Raw genomic sequence first — 20460 nt, 5'->3', positions numbered from 1 at the left:
CTAACATATCTTTGTAATAAAAGGCTAAAGCCATCAATATACTGCGTTCAATAATAGAGAAAAATAGCGCAGATAGTGCGGGTGTTGAGTAAATAAAATGATCGCTCTGTTGACGGCATGTTTGTTTTTGCAATCCTTGTGCGCGCGCTGAATTGCATCAGGAAAAGCGCGCGCGAAAACTGTGTTCGGCCACCTTAAATACACCGAATGCAAATATGACGGACTACTCGGTCGGCGCCCGGGACGAGTCGCATGAGAGCGAGGCTAGTCAGGCTTTGATGTTTTGTTTTGACAATCCTCCCCACAAAAGTCTTGCTTCATCGTTGATCTAGTCTGTTTTATTCAGCCGTGGCTACGAGCTGCTGTGTTTCAGAACGGCACGAGAAGGGATATAAATTTTCCACCGTTCGCCTCTTAAGCTCAGGGAAAACAGTGGATCAAAATTATGCAATTCGTTGAGACAAAGGAAAGGAGTTCATGATCGCCACAGGAAATAAAGTTTGTTCGCTACATTTCACATTAGAAAATCTTAGAAAAATCGTTTAAATGACGAGCTTATGTGGTGTCTGGTGGTGCTCCAACACGATTTACACTCTAGTTTTGAATTGGGTCAGGAGCCATAATCGGGGACGGAGACCGTAAGTCTTGGGATCCGCGCACAACCTATGATATGGGACAATTTTTAGAACAAATTGCGCCACCATGACGACATATATCCGCGCGGATCCACGCACATGTCGGGGGTTCTCGCGTGGATGTTGTGGGCCAAAAGCATCAAGCATTTCCCCGCGCTACATCCGCAAAAATCCTTGCAGCGTGTACGCGCGTGTACCGCACGCGATGGCACAATTTGTTCCGAAAAATAGAAAAATAATTAATTGTCCCATATCATAGGGACAGTCCCAATACTAGAAATAGCGCGCGCTTGCGGTCTCCGTCCCCGATAATGGCTCCTGATTGGGTATGTTTCTTGGAAGACGCTACTTTTTCATCATTATCAATAAGAACGTCAACAAAAGCCCTTCATAACTTACGTTTAGGGTAACTGTGCCAGCCGCAACGGTCGTAAATAGGGTATTGAATTTTTGGCCAGGTCATAAATAGGGTAGCAAAAATTGCAGATTTTGGTCATAAATAGCGTTTTGGGAAGTGGGCCGCACACCCTCACCCAACGTTTCTGGGAGTGCCCCCCGGGGACTGGTGATGGTAGCGGAGCCGAGGGCCGATCTTGCAAGATCTCTCTTCTTTCCCCCAGCCCGCACTGATCCGCGTTCACTTCGTTTCGCTCGCTGACTCTTTTTTGCCTCATACTTCATCCTCATAACACCGCGGTAAAAATATTAAGCCAATTGAGCGATTAAGCGATTTTTCCCAGGACGCGTAGTTGAAATTTGAAAACCAGGCGTGTACCGGACTCCTCAAATGTCTTCTCAAATATCTTTTGGGTTTGACTTTTGGAGCTAGTGTTCCTTAGATATATGCACACCTTTGGTACGGTCCGTTGGGTTCTTCTGTATGGAATCCATGACTAAGAAAGTTTTAACAAAGGGCACGAAAGGAAATATACACTTTCAATTCAAAAAGTCTTGATTTGGCCGTGGGCCATTGTATCATTCTCTATTTTCCAATTGCCCATAATTCACTCTGTTTGCCTCCCAAATTTTGCATAAACTATTGTTGTGAAATGCTCTTGGGAGGTCTGCATATTCCCAAGAGCATTTCACAACAACAGTTTATGCAAAAGTTGGGGGGCAGACAGAGTGAATTATGGACAATTGGAAAATAGAGAATTAAGAAATCTCTGAAAGTTTGAAACAAAAAGATTCCTATCCTATGATTAGCCTTCCATAATATTAAAACATCACGGATACTTACCTTGTCTGGTTATTGCCCTGTCTTAAAAGTTTTGCATTCTACATAACTTAAAAAGTTAAAGGACGCGGATGAATTTTCAGGTCTGTATTGCTAGAAATGATCCATCTATAACTTGGTTACGCCAGGGGTATATTCAAATTTACTCGTGCTGCAACTGAACGAACTAGAAATGAACTGATAATCCAATGCGAGAAGAACTTGCCAATTCCCTACCCAGTCTCAAGGTTAACAGGAATGATCGAAAATATTACAATAGTTGGGTCCCAGGGCTATAGGAAAGAAAAAGTAAAAATGCCAGACACTTACACCGTTTGTCGAGAATTCCGCCCTGGGATCGCTCGCAAGTTAAAAGGTAAAATATCCGAAAACTGAACAATTCAACATTACGCTACGTCGCATTACGCCGTGCAAAGTACATTTCTAACCATGAACGTTCTTCACACCTTATGAGAAAACTGTTTACGTTCTATGACATTGCATGCATGGTTTAAATCAACTAAAGAAACTGAGAGACTGAGATCTTCACACTTCGCCAAGTAAAGAAACTTCAAGTTATTAGTTTCTTTACGTGGCCGGTTTTTTTCCCCACTGTTTCACTGAATGAAACAATGAGAAAACAAACTGGCCACAGCAGTCTTACTAAATGATATCTTGCCGCAGACGGCACTACCCAGATTTTATCGGTTACCTTGAGTTCTCCAAGCTTCTCTAAAACTGAGAAAATCCTGGCTTCCCCATTGCTCAGGCCTTTTCATGATGCTAAAAACTCCTCTTAATGCATACGCTTTTAAAATAAGAATGGCTGAAACACGAAAGAAAAAACAGAAACACGCAGATTTGTGTTTCATAAAAATGCATTGAAGAATGCTTTCTTATTGTGGTGCTACGCGTTGCCATACCTAGTGATATGTGCATTTAAAGTTCGTTCATGTGTGACATGAGCGAATTTGAATACATCCCAGGGGTAACAGAGTAGAGATGGATCATTATATTTGTCAGTGCAGTTGTAATTTTCAAATTTATCTAGAATGCAAAAATTGCTTCGCCATCAGTTTAAGACAGGACAATAACCAGGCAAGTTTAGTATCCGTGATGTTTTTACATCAGTGGAAGGCTGATCACGGAAATCTTTTGTTTTAAACTTTAGGAGATTGCTTTTAAGCAATTATTAAAATAATTATTCACTGACGCAAATCAAGACCTCGTTGTTTGAACTGACAGACTGTAATTTCGTTGTTTGAATTGACCCTGAATTGTAAAACTTTCCAAGTAAACTTAAATCTGAGTTGAGATCTGTTTCAATCGTCCCCTTCCCCACACATTTTCTTCTGGATACCGTATAGAAGAACCCAACGGACCGTAATAAAGCTGTGCTTGTATTAAAATACTTAATTAAGTTTTGTTGTTGTTGCTGTTGCTATTGTCCAAACCAGGAGCCATACTCGGGGATCGACGGAGACCGTAAGTCTTGGGATCCGCGCGCACCTATGATATGGGATAATAGGGCCATTTATACGAGGAAAATAAGCCGCGGATTACACAAGCCGCGGCTTAAATAAGACGCGAACTTTTACCGTATAAATGTTCCATTTTAACCAGTTCACGTCTTACACAAGCCGTGCATAACATAGGCCGCGGCTTGTGTAAGACGACGTTTTTGAGCTAGGCCTAAATAAGCCGCGGCTTATATAAGACGCGAAACCACTCGTATAAATGGTATCGCGGCTTGTTTGCAGCTTACGTAAGACGCGGGAAAAGACGCCGTAAACTTGCCGTAAACAAAGATAAGTGAATTTTATTCAAATGACGCGAACATTGTCAATAGCGTTTCTCGCTTTTTGATTGGCTACTTAAAAAAGTCCATGAAATCTCATTGGTTAAGAAGTTGACAGTTTGACAGCAGAAAGTTGAACTTGAAAGCTTGTATAAATTAAAATTTAAATCCGTCTGTACTCTTATTGATGATACAAATGAGCCAATCAGCGCGCGAGAAATAAGACAGTTATTGTAAAAAAATTAGATTGAATTACATCGATAACCATATTTGGAAGAAAGTTCAAGGTTTCGGAAAGAAAGATCGTTTTCATCTAGCTCTTGGTCATCGTGTCGGTAATTCTAAGGCTGATAATAAAAAAAAATTGATATCACGATATAAAACTAATTTCAAGATAATTTAACAATCAAATAGGGTATCATTTACAAAGTTTGTATTATCATTTATTGAATAACAGTTTTTGGAGCCTTTTCCTCTCGTGACAGTACTATTATACTAAACATAAGGACTTTCGCAAACTCTTTTGTTAACTGATCTATTGTTTGTTTTTTTTTATTAAAGCTAATACTGACCACATTCAGACGTATATGTTAAAAAATAGGCGTTCCGTCCCTAATAAGCTCCTAACTCTTGAATAAGCGCCTTCCCTTGAACTAACAAAAGTAAATTAGCACTGGAGGTTCATATTGGCGACACCCTCAGAGCGAATGCCAGCCAACATCCCAAGATGGCATTAACTTAGGCTCCGAAGGGAAGGAGGAAGCGTATTTGGGTATCCCATACTGGGGATACCCAAAACACTAGGGATTTGGGTACGGGGGTACCCAAAACGCGGGGATACCCAAATCACTGTGACACCGGCCATTTTGGTTTAGCACAGCAACATCAAGGGGTAATATGGTTTTTTTTAACGCGTAGCGTCGCATAAAACTGTTTTGGATTTCTCCACAAGTTACTGTTTCCAGAGCCTCACAATGTTTTCTGTCTAGATGGAGTGTTGGAATGTCAGTTATCAGTTAAATTTTCGGCGATTTCTCAGCTATCAATGAACAGCTCAGCCCATCTCTCAGTTATCACGGTAACCTTTTTTCTCGGGGCCTGGGACCAAACGACAAGAATAGTATGAGGGAATCTGGACCGAGTTTGTTTGGCGGGGACTTCAATCATGGCGTCTACCAGTCAGATGTAGGAAGTGAAATGTTTATCCGCAGAGAAAAAAAAGAACTAGTCTCGGAAAATTCACCTCCACTGATGTAGGCAGCTTCGATATTCTTGTTCTAACTATGGTGAAAATTTTCCGCCTTTTGTCTGGACTAGACACCAACATTTTCAAAGAAGAATACTTGTGACATCTTGGGTAGTTGTGGTCGTCTGACAGACAACTCGTGCATAATGTCAGATGGTAGAAGAAAAATTAGTTACCCCAGAGGTTCGGCTGTTGCTTCAGAAATACGAAGATCATGGAGTTGGCGAAGAAGAGAAGGGCTGGTAAGTTGAATATGCATTTCTAAAGTGCAGTTGATATTTGAAAACTGTCTTATCTAATCGCTGGCCCCCTGCCTTCCAAGAAACATAAAAGCTCAGGCCTAAGAGATTTTCAGTGTCAAACGTTCTTCAGCACTTCAAAATTGTAGTTATACTTTCTGAGAAACGCAATAACACGGTCAAGTCGGTCTATGCAAAACTTTTTGCAGTGTGAAGGAGAAATAGACAATGAAAATCGTTCAGCGTAAAGTATATGCGGACTATTGTTTTCCCCTTAAGTGTATCTTACAAAATGAAGTATTGGAGAACTGCGGACACTGGTCTGCAGTTTACATTTTATGTTGCCCACATGAAAACTAGAGCTTGCTTGTGCATTAAGCTTGTTTCACTTCTTAATGTCATGCAGCTACTTAAGGTCGTTCCTCAGAAATAGAACCTGCACTGAGATTTTTGTCAAACTTTGCCTATTGACTGTTTATATTATAGGAACTTAAATTTGGAAATAAAATTGAGGGGTCTCCATGTTTGTTTAGGAGCAACAGCACCTTGTTTATACCATATAAATCCTTACAATAGCACCATGATTATAGTCTTAATTGCTTGCTAAATTCACGTTTCAGACGATTGTTTCTTGCTCAACACTGGGAATGGGCCCATAGTTATTTTACATAGAGAAATTTATTACTCAATTCAACACAACAGAAAAAAATGATAGGTCACCGTACTCGTTTTCGAGAAGATGACGATTTACCTCTATTGTGAGGTCCAGCCACAAAGAAAAAGCCATCAATTTTTAATGCACACGCGCTAATCATACGTGAAATAATGTGCAGTAGGGATGTGCGATGCAATACTGGGGAATGACCTTAAAAGGAAAAACAACTTTAATATTGTTGTGGTTTTAGATACAAATTTAGCTTTTATTTCAGTTGAGCCTGCAATAACACTTAACACACAATAACTACAATTACCCCGGCCTGTTGCCTTGTTGTATGTCAAGCTGCTGAGAATTGCAGTAACAGTTATTGTTTTATAGCTGGAATTTTGTACCCAATAGTGCATGTCCTAATTGGCTACTTTGAGGTCACGTGACATTTAAGAATAAAACTGTCACCATGCTCGTTTAAGAGAAACTGAGCATTTATTTCCCAGTCAAGCTTAATTTGAAGTGAATCTCTTGATGTCGTTATTTGATTTTGATTTTAATTTTTAATTAACATGTGTAGGGTGAGAGTGAAGGTGAAATTGACATGGACACACTGGAGGTTCTTTGTCAAGTTCAGGAAGTAAGTGCTGTCATTTTATTTTATATACATATCAGATCTGGTTTAAATTTCTATTGGTCATTGTCTCAGACTCATTAGGCATGATTTAACCATGATCATAAAATAAAAGAAAATAAAAATCAAACTGTTTTTTTACAAGGCCAAAACTTTAATTTAAACTACAATATAACCCTTAGTTCTCTTGAAAGAACAGTCAAATCACAAAATAAGATCTGGACTTACTGGCATACAAGAATAAAAACAATAATAGTCCAGAAAATTACATAGTATTATTGAGAGTCTGAATACAAAATGTTATGGACATGAATGCTTGAAAACTGGTTAAATTACACTACATATGTGTGTGATTTCATTTACCAGTTCATATAGGTTGCAGAATTCATTCCTCTTGAAGTACCCTAGTCAGCCTCTGCCAAACAAAAACAATAATAGTCCAGAATTTAATAACATAGTATCATTGAGAGTGTGAATAAAAAATGTCATGGATATGAATGCTTGGATGAGAAAGTGACCTACATCTAGCCTTTTCGGTTTTTTAAATTATTTTTTTTTCGCCTTTCCTTTTTCTCCTTTTCTTATCTTTATGTTGCAGTGATTGACCTTCTACTGGGCTTGCTTCCAGTTCAATAACTTCTGAGAAAGTATAATCAAGATGGGCAATTTTTGCCATGCAATAGCTAAGTGTAGTTGCAGGAAATTCTGCTGAGAGTTTTTCACTCAAATTTCTGAGCATTTTTGTACATATAATTATTTCACGCTCCATTGAGCCGATCACTCTGATCTGGGTATAATTGGAAAGATCTTTTCCTCCTACAGAACTTCAGTACAGGTGATGCCAATTTTGGTCAAAGGTGATGATGTCAGAAGTAGAACAAGGGCCGACGCTCTTCATGGCCAGTTATGGGCGGTACGGGAGTCAATGGGTTAAGAACCAGTGAGATGTTATCCCTCAGAGAGTGCGAACTTTGAATCACCCCATACTGTGCTCTCTACATACCATTAGTTTTAGTTCAGTCATTCAACATTGTTTAGGGAGAGGGAGAAGAAACAAAAAATGTACAGAGAAGCCGACTATTTTGAACTCTCAAGAGAAAAGAAAAAATTGTTAGTTCGAGATTTCAATAATCACTGACAAAATAATTTTTAAGCAGTGTCATCCTAAATTGCTTGGAGTGGGTGTTGGGAATAGTGGCATATAAGCATTGATACAAAATAGTTACAATACATTGTTGACAAACATAATATTGTTGTTTTCAAGAGATCAGATGGTGGATCACTTGGGCTCAGTTCCCAGGAGGCATTTAAAAGACTTTTTGATGCCATCCGTGAGGAGTTAACAGCTTTCACAGCAGCTAATAGTGTCACCTGGAGAAAGGATCTGTGGAGTGCGCTGAGTGTTAATCATTACTTGCCGATTAGCTTCATCAGTCTTGCATTTCTAATTTTTGAGTTCTTGGTGATGATTTTGTCATATGCCTTGGCTGGTACAACAAGGAAGTAAGTCTCTACACCCTAAGGTCCAGACTTTACCAGAATTTAATACGATTATAAGTTTGGTGACTAACTTTTGCAACTTGCAATTGTTGTTACAATTGGTGTTACAGGAGCCTTCTGCAACTGGCAGTTAAGAGACCCTGTAATTCCTCTTTTCCTTCATTATTGATGACAACATTGTTATTAAATGAAATCATAAATTGTTAGTTTTTATTGTTATTATACATGTAATGTAAATTATCTCAGCCCTGTGTTATTCCCTTGGTTTCTTATGACTTTGATAACTTCCCTCACCCATGAAAACCTCAAGGTCAATATTATTATAATATACAGTACTGGCAGAAGGGTATAATCCTGGGTTATATACTTCTGATACTGGTGTTTGTTCAGTAATATCTTTAATTTGATCAACAGTCAAGTCTTTTTGCAATCCCCCAGTATCACATTGCTCATGTGACACACACAAATATGTTTATGTCCAATTTACTTTAAAGTGACATATTGTAGGGAGATTGGCAAAATAGGATATTATTAAGGGGTATGCATTTGGACGGTTGGTTATCTCTAAGGTGAAGCTAAATGGGAAACATTTCCTTGCAACTTGTTGAAAAAAAAATCAGGAAAACCAAGAATTGCAAATCAAGTCAAACTGATTTCTAGTCCATTTACATCTCAGTTCAAAATCTACTCAGCCCCAATATTACTTCAGTTCTAATCTTGAAGTCATCTAAACTCAAAACTCATCTTTTTTTACTTTTTAATTGCACATTTTTAATTATTAAGATTAGTACAGCTCATTTTGGCGAATTGTACAGCACCTAGAGCAGGCATGGATAAGCGCTATATAAATATTTATTTATTTTTTATTATTATTATTATTATTATTATTATTATTATTATTATTATCATCTTATGTCACTTTAGCTGAGACAATAATTTCCATGGGTGGCTGTTAACTAATGGGTGCATTTTGTCTCCAGCTCCAGTCTGCCACTGATTGAAGGGATCATTGTGTTACTGTTGACAGTTGTCAATCTTACCTTGTGTGCTCGAGAGGAGAGACTGAGAAGAACAGAGATGGTCAGAAGTGCCCAGGATCTGTTGAGCAACTGTGATGGTGAGCAAAAATCTCTCTTGTTGAAGACTTCAATATTATTATTATTCCTTGCAGGTACCTCAACAGGTTCAATTTTCAAATGCATGCGAGGAACTTTAATTAACATTTATCTGTTGTCCTTCAAGAACTTTGAAAATTTTATTTTAACACTGAACAGCTCACCCACTGCAATCATAATCAAACAGTACTGTACATGTACTTGATGCTGTTTTCCAATAACCTGAACTTAGTTTAATAGCCTTCACTCCCACAAGTCTCCTAGCTGGTTGCTCTGTGGTGGAGCATCTGGACTAGTATCCAAAAGGTTTTAGTTTCGACTCCTAAATGAAGAATACAGAATTCTTTCTCCGAGGATGCCTGTGTCACTGACAGAAAAATCTTCTTCTCAATTGCTCTTTAATGATACAAAGATGGTAAATGTTCTAAATTTTGTTCAATAGTTGACTGAGTCCCAACAGGAGTTAAACACTTAACCTTCTGCACTGAGTGTTGTAATGTACTAAGGATTTTGGTGAGGATTATGCGTATTACTAAAACTAGCCTGCAACTGTAGCCCAGGGCCAGGTTATTTGAAAGCTGGCTTATGCCAACCCAGGATTAAAAGTTAACCATAGTGTTAATTTTTCCTGTCTAAAAATGTTCTTTTACTGCTTGTGTCCTGTGTATTGAGATTATCCAAACTCAAAACTGAAGGACAAACAATTTAAACAGAAAACCTCATGGAAAAGTTACAAAACTGAAATCAAAATTCTTGCTAACCTGGGTTAGCTTAATTGGGCTTTGAACAACTCGTCCAAGAAGGTCTGTTGTATAGATAGGAGGGTTCATGTTATTGCTTGGTGAGCACTCAAGATCATGTACCAATTCCCAAAGGTCTTACCTTAACTTTAATGCAAATGATGCAAAATATGTGTAAAAATGCAGACAAGCTGACACATTTTGTAATTAAAGCTGCTTTATGATCCATGCAGTTTACAGACTGTTAGACTGCTTCTGGTTCATACAAATACATTGTCCAATAATTGCATCTCATTAACTTTATTGATTGTTTGTACAGTTCATAAAAGCAGTTTTAGGTCCTTGATCTACAGATGATTGTTGACTTCCTTATCTGTAGCTTGTTGCAGCTGGATGCCATCAGATTACGTCGATCCCTGCACCCCTCCCTCACCGTCCATCTCGCTGGTGCACGCCTACAGAGATAGTGAACTGGTCAGTGTTCCATGCAATCTTCTTGTTCAGGGTGATGTTGTGATACTAGGACCAGGTCATCAGGCACCTGCACAAGTGCAACAGGTAAACACTGACCTTTCTAGCTTTGTCTGTAATAGGAAAACTTGAATTCCTGTGCAAGGTTCAGAAAGCCTGTACTGCAGTGCACATTGCTAGGTTTGTACAACTTGTTTTACAAGAGGACTACAAAGTACATAAAGTTGTATACTAGAACATTGTACACTGTGTAAATGTGCTAATGGTACATTGTAGCTGTGCCAAGGGCAATATTATTGCTTCAAGTCATGCTGTGTAATGTGATGATTTTGCCTATAACACGGTGTGTTATCTAAGACAAGTGTATGAAGGATTGTAATATTGCAACACTCCAGTTAGCATAGAACACTCCAATAGAACATTTAGTGAATAGCTAGAATTGTTGCTATTCCCCTTTAGGTTTTGGCTAGACAACACAAACCAGATTTGGCTTGGATTAGTTACTGTATATGCTTGCATTGTGATTTAAATTTGGCTCGGGTTAAAACTTTTAAAACCAACTGGTGTGACCTTTATATTCCTTTATTTCATTTCCATGTTTCTAATCTACATGTAAATTGAACCACGACATTCATGTATAGTAATTAAGTGTTACCAGCTGTTAATAATTAAATATGATAAATTTCTTTAAATTCTTTTTCATAGTAATTTGTTTCTTGTTAAGCTTGTATGTACTAATATTAAATTTCTTTGTTATATACTCGTAACTCAATAAGTTTCCTTTCATAATTATAACAAGCTTTCCTCAGAATTACCAAGCAAAGGATCTTTACATGTTCTTGAAGAGGGTCAGGTTTTTCATCCCATAACACAAACTACATCTGGTAAGTTTAATGATTCAGCTATGGAAGCTCAGTATCTTTGATGATAAGTACTCGACGGCTGCCTTACAGGAAAGCAGTAAGTGTTGATGTTTCTCAAGAAGTGTGAAGGGAAGCAAAACTCAATATCTCCTCAGGGTCTGTCACCTCGTTATACCTCTAAACTGATATAAAATATTCTTGTTAATGCAAAGTTCAATCACCATCCAGGGCAGGAAAAAAAATTGAAATCCACTGGTCCAGTGAGCCAGTACATTTCGGTTTTCAGTTGCTCCCACTAAAATGTTACTTGGCCAATAGGTGCACAATGTTCATGCCTCATCAATTACATCATTTACTTGGTAATTGCTTTTGATTTTATTGGAAATTATCACTAACAAGACTACTGAGGCTAATTTCACTTGCCCACTGGACAACCAAACTTCCACTGTCACTTGCCCAAGAGCAAAATTTACTTGCCCCGGGCAATCAGACCTGGTCTTTTTCCTGCCCTGCCATCTGTCTGGTCAATGAAACATGCTCGGAAATTTGCTGAGGTCAAGATGCATGACCTGCTGACATGTTAGTCAAGGGCTCAAGCTGCTGTTGTGCAACTGAATTTAAGCTGTATGGGCCTTTTTTTAAAAAAATATATAGATATAAAAAGGTTTTTAACTATACAATAGCTTTATCATTGAACTGCATGTAACTGTTGAAGTGTCAAAATTGTCAAGGCTACCTTTGCAAAATAATGTGTCTGCAAAGTAAAACACAACCTTATGAAATAATCGTTCATGTTTTTATGTTACTTCCCAGCTGAGAGTAGCAAAGGAACTGGCATACAATCATCCCAGCCTCACCCACGAGAGAAGTTCCTTGTTACAGAAACACCTTTTAAACTAAGTCTAAGGTACAATTAGTAACAAACCAGTAACATGTGACAACATTTAATGTACTAATGTATGATAAATGAGTTTTACACTACTGGATGAACTAGAAGAACTCTGAATTATCAGAATTACAGATTTGTAATGGCTGCAAAGAAAAGAACTTACAGGGATTTCGGTAATGTCTGGGTTTATCACAACCCCTTCAATTTAATCTATATGTATGTATTGTTAATAAATTTATTAGTTCTGAGTTGAAGGCAGGAGAAACATCCAATTGGCACTCACTAACCACACCTGATTTCTGTCAGTCCTTCCATCAACCTTATAAAATACCAGCTACAAGCCTGGGCAGAGTAAGTAGATAAACAATTGAAAAATACCTTATGTATATATTTTCCTGTTATATTAGCTAAAATCCAAATTGTTGCTAAATGAATGATGGTATTCCCTCTCTCCTTTTGTAATGTTGTTTTGGGTAACACAAGAATTGTATGCATTATGTATTGGTTTTCAGACCAAAACAACACCAATCTCATCATCTTTTAGTGATGAAATAATGCAGAAATTTTCAACACAGTTGAAATTCAGTCTCTAAAAAGAAGTCTACACACCCTCTTTCTTGTCTTTCCCATGCCCCCACCCTCCAGTATTTTGGCTTGTCCTTATCCCCCAAGGTAAAAATTGTGCCTGCAATCTAGATGAACTCAAGACAAGACAACATAGAGGGTGTGTGGGCACACTTTTAATGTGTAGCACAGGTATATTGCAGTAGATGTAGTCAGAGTTGATTTCTTTAATCTTTTGACAGAAAAATTTTGGAAAACTCTTTGAAGAGGCCAATAAGCATTGTTGGAAATGAAATGCATTACATTACTAGCACTATTATAGACAAGAAACTACTCTTTGTAATTTTGGTAAGTTTCCTTGTATGTTTGTTTAGTTTTTGTTATACGATAATGCGGCAAAGTAGACAGACATCTTGTTGAATGCTCAGATCCTGCTCCTGTATTAAAATAATAACAAAAACGTCTTAGAATCAAGCTGTAAATTTTTTTGAGTTAACGACATGTTAATAATTTTTATTTTATTAAATAGTAATTTTTGTTGCTTTTTCATGTAACCATTACATGAACATGTTAGGTACTGGTAAAATATTAATTACTATTATTAATAATAAGGACTGTATGTATGAAAATGTTCTTTCACACTTTAGAAGTGAGGTACTTGCTTTGATTTATATTCACTTGGATTGCACAACTCCTAAAGGCCCAAAAATCACACCAAATGAACCACCCAAAACAGAAAAGAGTGCTAAGGAAGATAGAAGAGTAGAAAGAAAACAAAGTACTGACATTCCTTTGAATTTTTATGTCCTTGACTTAAGTATCTTGGAGTAAAAAATGCTTACACCAAAACGTTCTTTAACACAGTTTTCATAAATCCATACATATATTTGATAAATTTGATAGTTGGTCTACCTCATACATCCTTACTATTCTGTTTTATACTAACATTGTTTAATTGTATGTCTTTTTTAAGGTGTCTTCTTTTACAGTTAATATTCTGAGAACAATTTTCCTTAAAAATGACTCTGGCCATTGGAGTGAAATGATTCTTTTACTGCAGGTGAGTCTTAGCAAGTGAAATCGAGAGATTGTCTCATCAGCATGGGTGGGTGGGTGGGTGGGTCATGGTTGTGGGTTGTGGGTCTTGTGTGAAGATAATGCAAGATTTTATCACATGTTCAAATGATCCAGATGACGAACAGTGCATTATTTTGTTCCTGTCAGCATGATATAAATCAAATGGTGAGGCTATTTTTTTGTCTGAATGAAAATAATCGGAAAAGTGTGACATCATTGTATCACTTGGATAGTCTGCATTTAATATGGTGAATACCTTTATTACTTCTTGGTTCACATTCCTTTACAGGGATATGCCGTGTTGCCACTCCTTCCAATTTCTTTTCCAATTGTCTGGATTTGTTTAAATCTTTATGGAACAGCAAGAATCAAAGTCTTATTCACTTTTTTAAAAGAAAAAGAAAAGGTAAGGGCAGCTTTCTGGAGATTTTGGCACCAAAATTCTTGATGATACATTGCTGTAAAATTTTAGAAGACTGAGTGCTTGAAGAAATAAAAATTGCTTGGCTTCCAAGAATTTATTGATTAGTCATTGATCAGCTTGATATACATGTAATTATAGAGGAATTACACAAGGGCACAAAAATATGGATTTTACCGGTGTTTTTGAGATGTAGAAACACTATTTTATGAATGAGCAGAGCAAGTGAGTAAAATATTGTTTTTTACACAATAGAATCAAATCCATATCTTCAAGCTACTGTGTAATTTTCTTTTTTATTATTATATAGAATGGCTTATTAGACTTTTTGTCATTTTTAGCTTACAATATAAAGCATGATGTCATAAGCATGTACTGGTACTCTCAGAACTGACATTTAAAGTTCTGCTGGATTGGATTTTCTTCAAATGAAAAAACTTTTAAATATAGTAATGTTTCTCAATTGCTTAAAATAAGAAGTAAACTTGACAGGCAAATACTCTGATGAAGGTAGCATGTCATCCACTCAATGGGTAAAGCCTTACAAGCAAAAATGGCAAATGCTAGTAAAATATTTAACTGTTTTTTTTTTCTAATGTTAGCCAACAAATGAGATATCTCTGCAAGAAGTGTTCCATTGCTTTTGGAAAAATTTACTGGGAGATCCATCAAGTTTACCAAGAACAGCTAACCTTTTAGAAATCCTTGGAAGTGTTACCGTGAGTGTTTCCATTGTTTTTTCTCTAACTATAAATACTACAACTGTAATATAGTCAGACTACTACTATAATATAGTCAGACCTTTTTAAGTCAACATTGCAACTTTATGTACTTTACTTTCGGAGTGTTGTTGAAAGTTTGCAAGTTCTCTTCTCAAACTCATAAAAATAGTTCATCAAGTTTAAATAAGTAATAATAACAAGGTTTATATTAAACTATAAAAGAAAGACTTGGAAAGGTGACTGATTTTGACCACTTTTCCAAACACCTGGTCCGGGATGTCCGAAAGGCGGATAACAATATCCACCAGATAAATCATTATCCAGTGGATAACGTGGTCTGTTTTGCTAACATTTACCCAATGGATAGCAATTTATCTGATGGATAACGTTATCCAGCCTTCTAACAACTGGGGCCAGGCGGTTTGTCAAAGATACTTCCCTGCATGTTCTATTTTCAACTCTCTTCTCGGTCACTGTTTGGAAATGTGGTCAAACATGATTTGAACTGTTGTAAACTCAAAGTGGCCAATCTTGTTCTACCTTATATTTCCTGACTTATGTAATCTATTAATTACATTTGGCCTCTGCAGAACCTTCCTTGAGTGGCCACCACCTTAATGAAATGACCATGCATGAAGCTTTTAGAGGTCAAATTTTCTCTTGCACAGACCAGTTACCACAGACTAGAAAAACTTGGTAGTCATGAGTGTCCCTTGTATTCAGCCCCACTGCCTATTGGATGCTTCAATGATTTAAATTCCATTGGAGAGAGATTTCATTGAAATAGTTCTTTTTAACTTAAGGTGTGGTGTTGTGTGGACAAAGAAGGGATACTCTCACTACCCAATCCCTGTGCAGAGAAGGTGTTCTTCCTAAAGAGTCGAAAGCAAAGATTAAAGGAAGAGTTAGCTGGTCAGGTGAAGGAGAGAAAAGAGAGTGTCTGCACTTGGACAAGTGAAACAAGCAGAGTGTCGTCAAGTCAGGATGGCCAAGAATCGATATCTGATGATGAGGATGATGATGATGATGATATTTCTGCATCTGTTGATGACTCAGAATCTGTTGGTAAGATTTATTATTCACCTGCTGGAAGCATCGTTGCCAAAGACCAAGTAGTGCCTAAAAAGAAGCCTATAGCAAGGCTGTGGTCTAAAATTATGAGGAGCCCAAAGGTTCCTGAAATCCTGGTTGCCCAGCACTTAAGCTTATATGAAAAAAGTATTCTAAGTTTTCCAGTTGTCCAAAGGCAAAAGTTAGTCACCTGTGGCGGCCAGGTGTCCCTAGAGAACAGCCCTGCCTTTAGAGACTACAGACAAGAAATATTCAGTTCAGGTCCTATTTGCATACTGGATGTAAAAATGAATTGTGTTTAATTTTTTTCATTTTTCCCTTTTCTCTCCTGGATTTTAGAAGACAATTGGAATAACTGTTTTAAAGGTCACAGAGAAGTGTTAAATTTGTCCTCTGATCCTGAGGTGTGTTTAAAGTAGGCTAAGTAAATGGGCATCTCTTGATAATCAGTATCTTTAAATAAATATAGTTTCCCTGCCTGGGAGAGGTTCAACCCCAAAAAATTGATGCTGACGATCTGAATGTTTCCCTAGTTGATATGCTGCATCCAGCCAAAAGATAAGCAGGTTTATGATATGGCTAGCTCTCCGAACCGAATCCTGCACTGTGACTAGCTACCTTAGTGGGGAAATAAGGGCTTAGGGTTAGGGTTAGGGTTATGCCGTGTAATACATCCTTTATCGACCAGGCTTATTTGGTGGCTGGACACTGGCCTTGTTCTTTTCTAGCGTGTTAATGGACTTAAACTATGTCTTGGTCCATCACCCAGTTATCTTGACCTTACACATGGCCATAACTAATCTATACACCTGTCTAGGACCTGCTACAAATACCTGTGAGGGGGTGACAGTGTTTTGGGAAGACTGGATAAATTGTTGATATTCATGTGAAAAATCACATGGATAATCAAACAGAGAGGATAACTGAAGTTTTCCTGAAAGAATTTTTGTTAAGTAAAAGTGAAAGGAGTTAAGCATAGCCACTCATACATTCATTTCTGTTGTTTGAGATATAGCTGTAGTTATATGAAGTGGTTTACTTAGTTTTGAAGTGTTGGAATATATATATTTTTTAAATGGTTTTTTATTTATATTTTCTGATTGCTTTTGTCATATTCATTGCCATAACAACTTAAGTTTCAAACAAAGGAGAATAAAAATTAAACACTTCAAATCAAAATCTGGTTTAAATTATAGCTTCTGCAACTTCTTTTGAATTGTAGAGTCAGTTTGGGCTGAGATTTGATGATGTGAGATGGCAGAGTCATATCAACTCACTCAAACCCCTGGTAAGTCCCTTGCATTATGTGGAAGTGTTGCTCACAAAACATAATATTTATGGCCAGCAAGCTTCATGCTTGGACCATAAATCAATAAAAAATTAAACATAGTTTATATGTATCTATAGTACTCTATGTAGTAATGATAACACCAGATGTAATATTACATTTAATATTATCATTACCACATACTGTAGATACATATCAACTATGTTTAATTTTTTATTGATTTATGGTCCAAGCATGAAGTTAGCTTACTGGTCGTAAATATTATTGATAGGAAAAAATGATGATCCATATCTCTCATTATGGATACAAGATGTTTATCATATCTCTCACCCTGGAAAGAGGAAAACATCAAGTGCACAGGAGGTGGCTTGGTGTATTGGTCATAAGTTGACCAGTACACCAAGCTATTTTCCCTATCAATAAACTGATAGGAAAAAACAAAATCCATGTCCTGGGGTGGATCTAAGGGTGGTTTGGGGGTTGGGTTGAACCCCTAAATTAAAAAAAGTGAGACATTACAATATGCCGGCTTACTGAAATCCCATTTCCATGAACCTCAATTTTACAAATTTGCCAGGGAAAGATGCCTCCAGAAAAAACCACCTTTGGCGGCCCATAATTATATCTCAAACCCCCTTCTATAAGATCTGGTATCTACCCCAGATATCTTACAGTATGGATTTAAGATGTTTATCATATCTCTCAGCCTTGAAAGACGAAAACAGCAAGTGCACAGGAAGTGGCTTGGTGTAATATAGAACATTGCACATGAAATTAACCAATCACAGCACACATACTGCCTGGAAGATATAGTAATACATGGTATCATTTGCCAGTGTACTGTTTTTGGTTAAAGAAATATTTATCCTGAGCAAATATCAAGGAGAAACATTGATAATGATTATGACCTTTTTTCTTTCTTCCAGGGCCTAAATATCCTACTTAATTCATGTTGCAAATCTCCTGTGAGATGTCTACGGTTTGCTGACCACACTGGTCTTCTGTCCCTTTCATACAATTCAGTTCCTTTGCCTTCTTACAGAAGGTATTCTTTTGTTAAAATAATAATGATTATATATCTTTTGTTCAAATGTGGGGTATATTTATTGTTGGGGTATATATTTAGTTCTTAAATTGTGCTAACTGGGGAAAGTGTAAATCACTAAACAAAATAATGCAATTACAACTCCTAACTGTTGGAAGGCTTACCAGTTGGCTTTTTTACAAAACTTGGCTAAGAAGTTGAATTGTGGTTATCCAAGATCAAATCTAGTTAAACAAGGACAGAGAATTTCATCTAGGGGCCTCCAGATTTCTAGTGCAATGTCCTACATTCATTTTCTTTGTTTCTTTACATGTATAATGCATAAAACAGGTGTTTTCTTTTGGTTTTGTTACCTTGTGACTTTCTAGATGCCTTTGCCTTCTTGGCAAAGAAATAGGGTTCATGGAACGTGCACTACAGCTCTTCAACAAACAAAAGTACATCTTTGCTGTGCAGTCACCTATTGTAAGTAGAGTCTTGTAGCTTGTTGTATAGCAGAAATGTTAGGAGGTAAAGGAAACATTTGCTGTCCTGCCAAAGTGACCCACACAGCCAGAGCTTGTCTCAGTTTCCTCAACACTCAGTGACTAGCAGTATTGGACAGGATGCTAATTTATTGCAGATATCCCCTTTCCCTAATGTTTTGTTAGGTCACCAAACAGTTTGCCAGTACCGTACCCAATTACATTTCTGGGTGGGGAGGTGCCCTCATGACGATAAGAGGAAAGTGTCAAGTCCAAAAATGCAACACATTGACCCTGTCCAACATGTAAATATGACTGACTTGATTCAAAGTGCAAGTGCCAAACAATAGGCCACTGCATCTCTCATAATTATACCAAAAAATGATTCAACAACAGCAACAACAACAACATCTTTTTTTTCTCAATACAATAACAAACGTTAGGTTTTTGAATTAGCCTCCAGCCCACTTATGTCTTTTTGTAGGACAGGAGGGACAAAGAATGAATTTACAGTTCACATTTGATTGACTAATTTCAACGCGTATTGCTCTGACAGTAAATAATGTTTTATTGTTTTTGAAAAAGCAAATATGCTATGATCTTTGAAATGGGTTGTTGAGTTGTGGTTAGTTGTGTTTTGTTGTGCTTATTTGTTCTTAGTTGTGCATAATTGTGCTTAGTTGTGCTTAGTTGCCTTCAACTAATGTTTTCGAGAGTTGTTTTTGTCAATGATGTAGGAATAGTTATAGTCTGCTGGAAATTTCCTATAACTTTGTAAGAATTATTGCTTTCTATTTTTCTCTTACAGAACTCCACTTTCAGAGTTCCCATTCACTCTCACTCATTCTTATCCATTTCAAAAGAAAAGCCAATACCAAACATGATCTGCCTTATTACCAAGGAGGAGCACTCTGGTAGGTTGCTGTAGTAATGAATGGATAAATATATAACTTATCATAAACTTTGTCTTTTAATTTCAAGTACAGAGACTATGATTAACAAGAATCTGGGGCCAGATGAACGATGCTCCCCTAAGCATTGTATCTTAACTGTAGCCTTTTGTATGCAAACATTACTTAGAGGGTCTAACATAGGCTTTTTCATCTCCTGCATCCCACCACTATTTTTGCCTCAATCATGCCATTGCACTCCAGTCTGAATGTTTATCGCAATCTTACCTTGTTAGAGTTTGCAGTTGTCCATGTGACGTCTGTAATGTGTGGCTTTCTGTTTTCCTGCATCTCGCCATCAATTTTAAAACTGTTCCACACCCTGCCTGCCAAAATGAGCAAATCCTGCTCCCATAGAAGCATTTTCATCCCGCATTCCGCCTCCCTTTTCGGCTTATCCCACATCCCACCAAACCTATGTTGGACCCTCTACTTACGAGATGTCTTAATCAAAAAATCACACAAGACGAGCTAAAGTTATCCTTTAAACATACAATATTGGCATGATGATTTTTCTATTTCCTGTAGGTTCTTTTCAACTCCTTACCCAGGGATCAGCAGATATCGTTCTTGATGCCTGTAGTGATTTCTGGGATGGATCCAGTCTCTGCCCTGTGACTGCATTTGAGAGGTGAATGCGCTTTATAACTTGACAGATCTGTAAGTTATTGCTAGCTCGGAGGAACCCAATAGGCAATATAAACATCTAATTGTGTTAATAGGGTGGTCATAAGGAAAGCAGGTTTTCACTGAATCTGAAAGTAATTACCAGTTGGCCTGCTGAAATTTCTGTTACTATCAGCATTATCAAGACATTCTTCTCTATAACTTTGACTACTGCCAAGGCTGTTTATATCTCAGTTACC

General features: G+C 37.4%; 1 protein-coding gene across 2 annotated transcripts in view; it reads left to right on the top strand.

The window, feature by feature from the left end:
- Nucleotides 1-4763: 4763 nt before the first annotated feature.
- LOC110065205 (transmembrane protein 94-like) overlaps nt 4764-20460 on the top strand; it is a 33368-nt gene continuing 17671 nt past the window's right edge. For both annotated transcript variants that reach the window (XM_089288935.1, XM_089288934.1), the window contains exons 1-18: nt 4764-5137; nt 6361-6420; nt 7679-7917; nt 8895-9031; nt 10149-10327; nt 11040-11124; nt 11917-12010; nt 12799-12904; nt 13530-13616; nt 13923-14039; nt 14657-14773; nt 15580-15841; nt 16187-16251; nt 17070-17135; nt 18062-18180; nt 18549-18645; nt 19453-19558; nt 20123-20225. In XM_089288935.1, the coding sequence (XP_089145061.1) occupies nt 5042-5137; nt 6361-6420; nt 7679-7917; nt 8895-9031; nt 10149-10327; nt 11040-11124; nt 11917-12010; nt 12799-12904; nt 13530-13616; nt 13923-14039; nt 14657-14773; nt 15580-15841; nt 16187-16251; nt 17070-17135; nt 18062-18180; nt 18549-18645; nt 19453-19558; nt 20123-20225 (2135 nt within the window). In that variant the 5' untranslated portion in view covers nt 4764-5041. The remainder of the gene's footprint in view (nt 5138-6360; nt 6421-7678; nt 7918-8894; nt 9032-10148; nt 10328-11039; nt 11125-11916; nt 12011-12798; nt 12905-13529; nt 13617-13922; nt 14040-14656; nt 14774-15579; nt 15842-16186; nt 16252-17069; nt 17136-18061; nt 18181-18548; nt 18646-19452; nt 19559-20122; nt 20226-20460) is intronic.

This window comes from Orbicella faveolata, unplaced genomic scaffold (assembly GCF_042242905.1).
Source record: "Orbicella faveolata isolate gen_17 unplaced genomic scaffold, um_ofav_v1 contig_2, whole genome shotgun sequence".
Taxonomy (NCBI): Eukaryota; Metazoa; Cnidaria; class Anthozoa; order Scleractinia; family Merulinidae; genus Orbicella; species Orbicella faveolata.
This window is presented reverse-complemented; position numbering and strand designations above follow the sequence as displayed.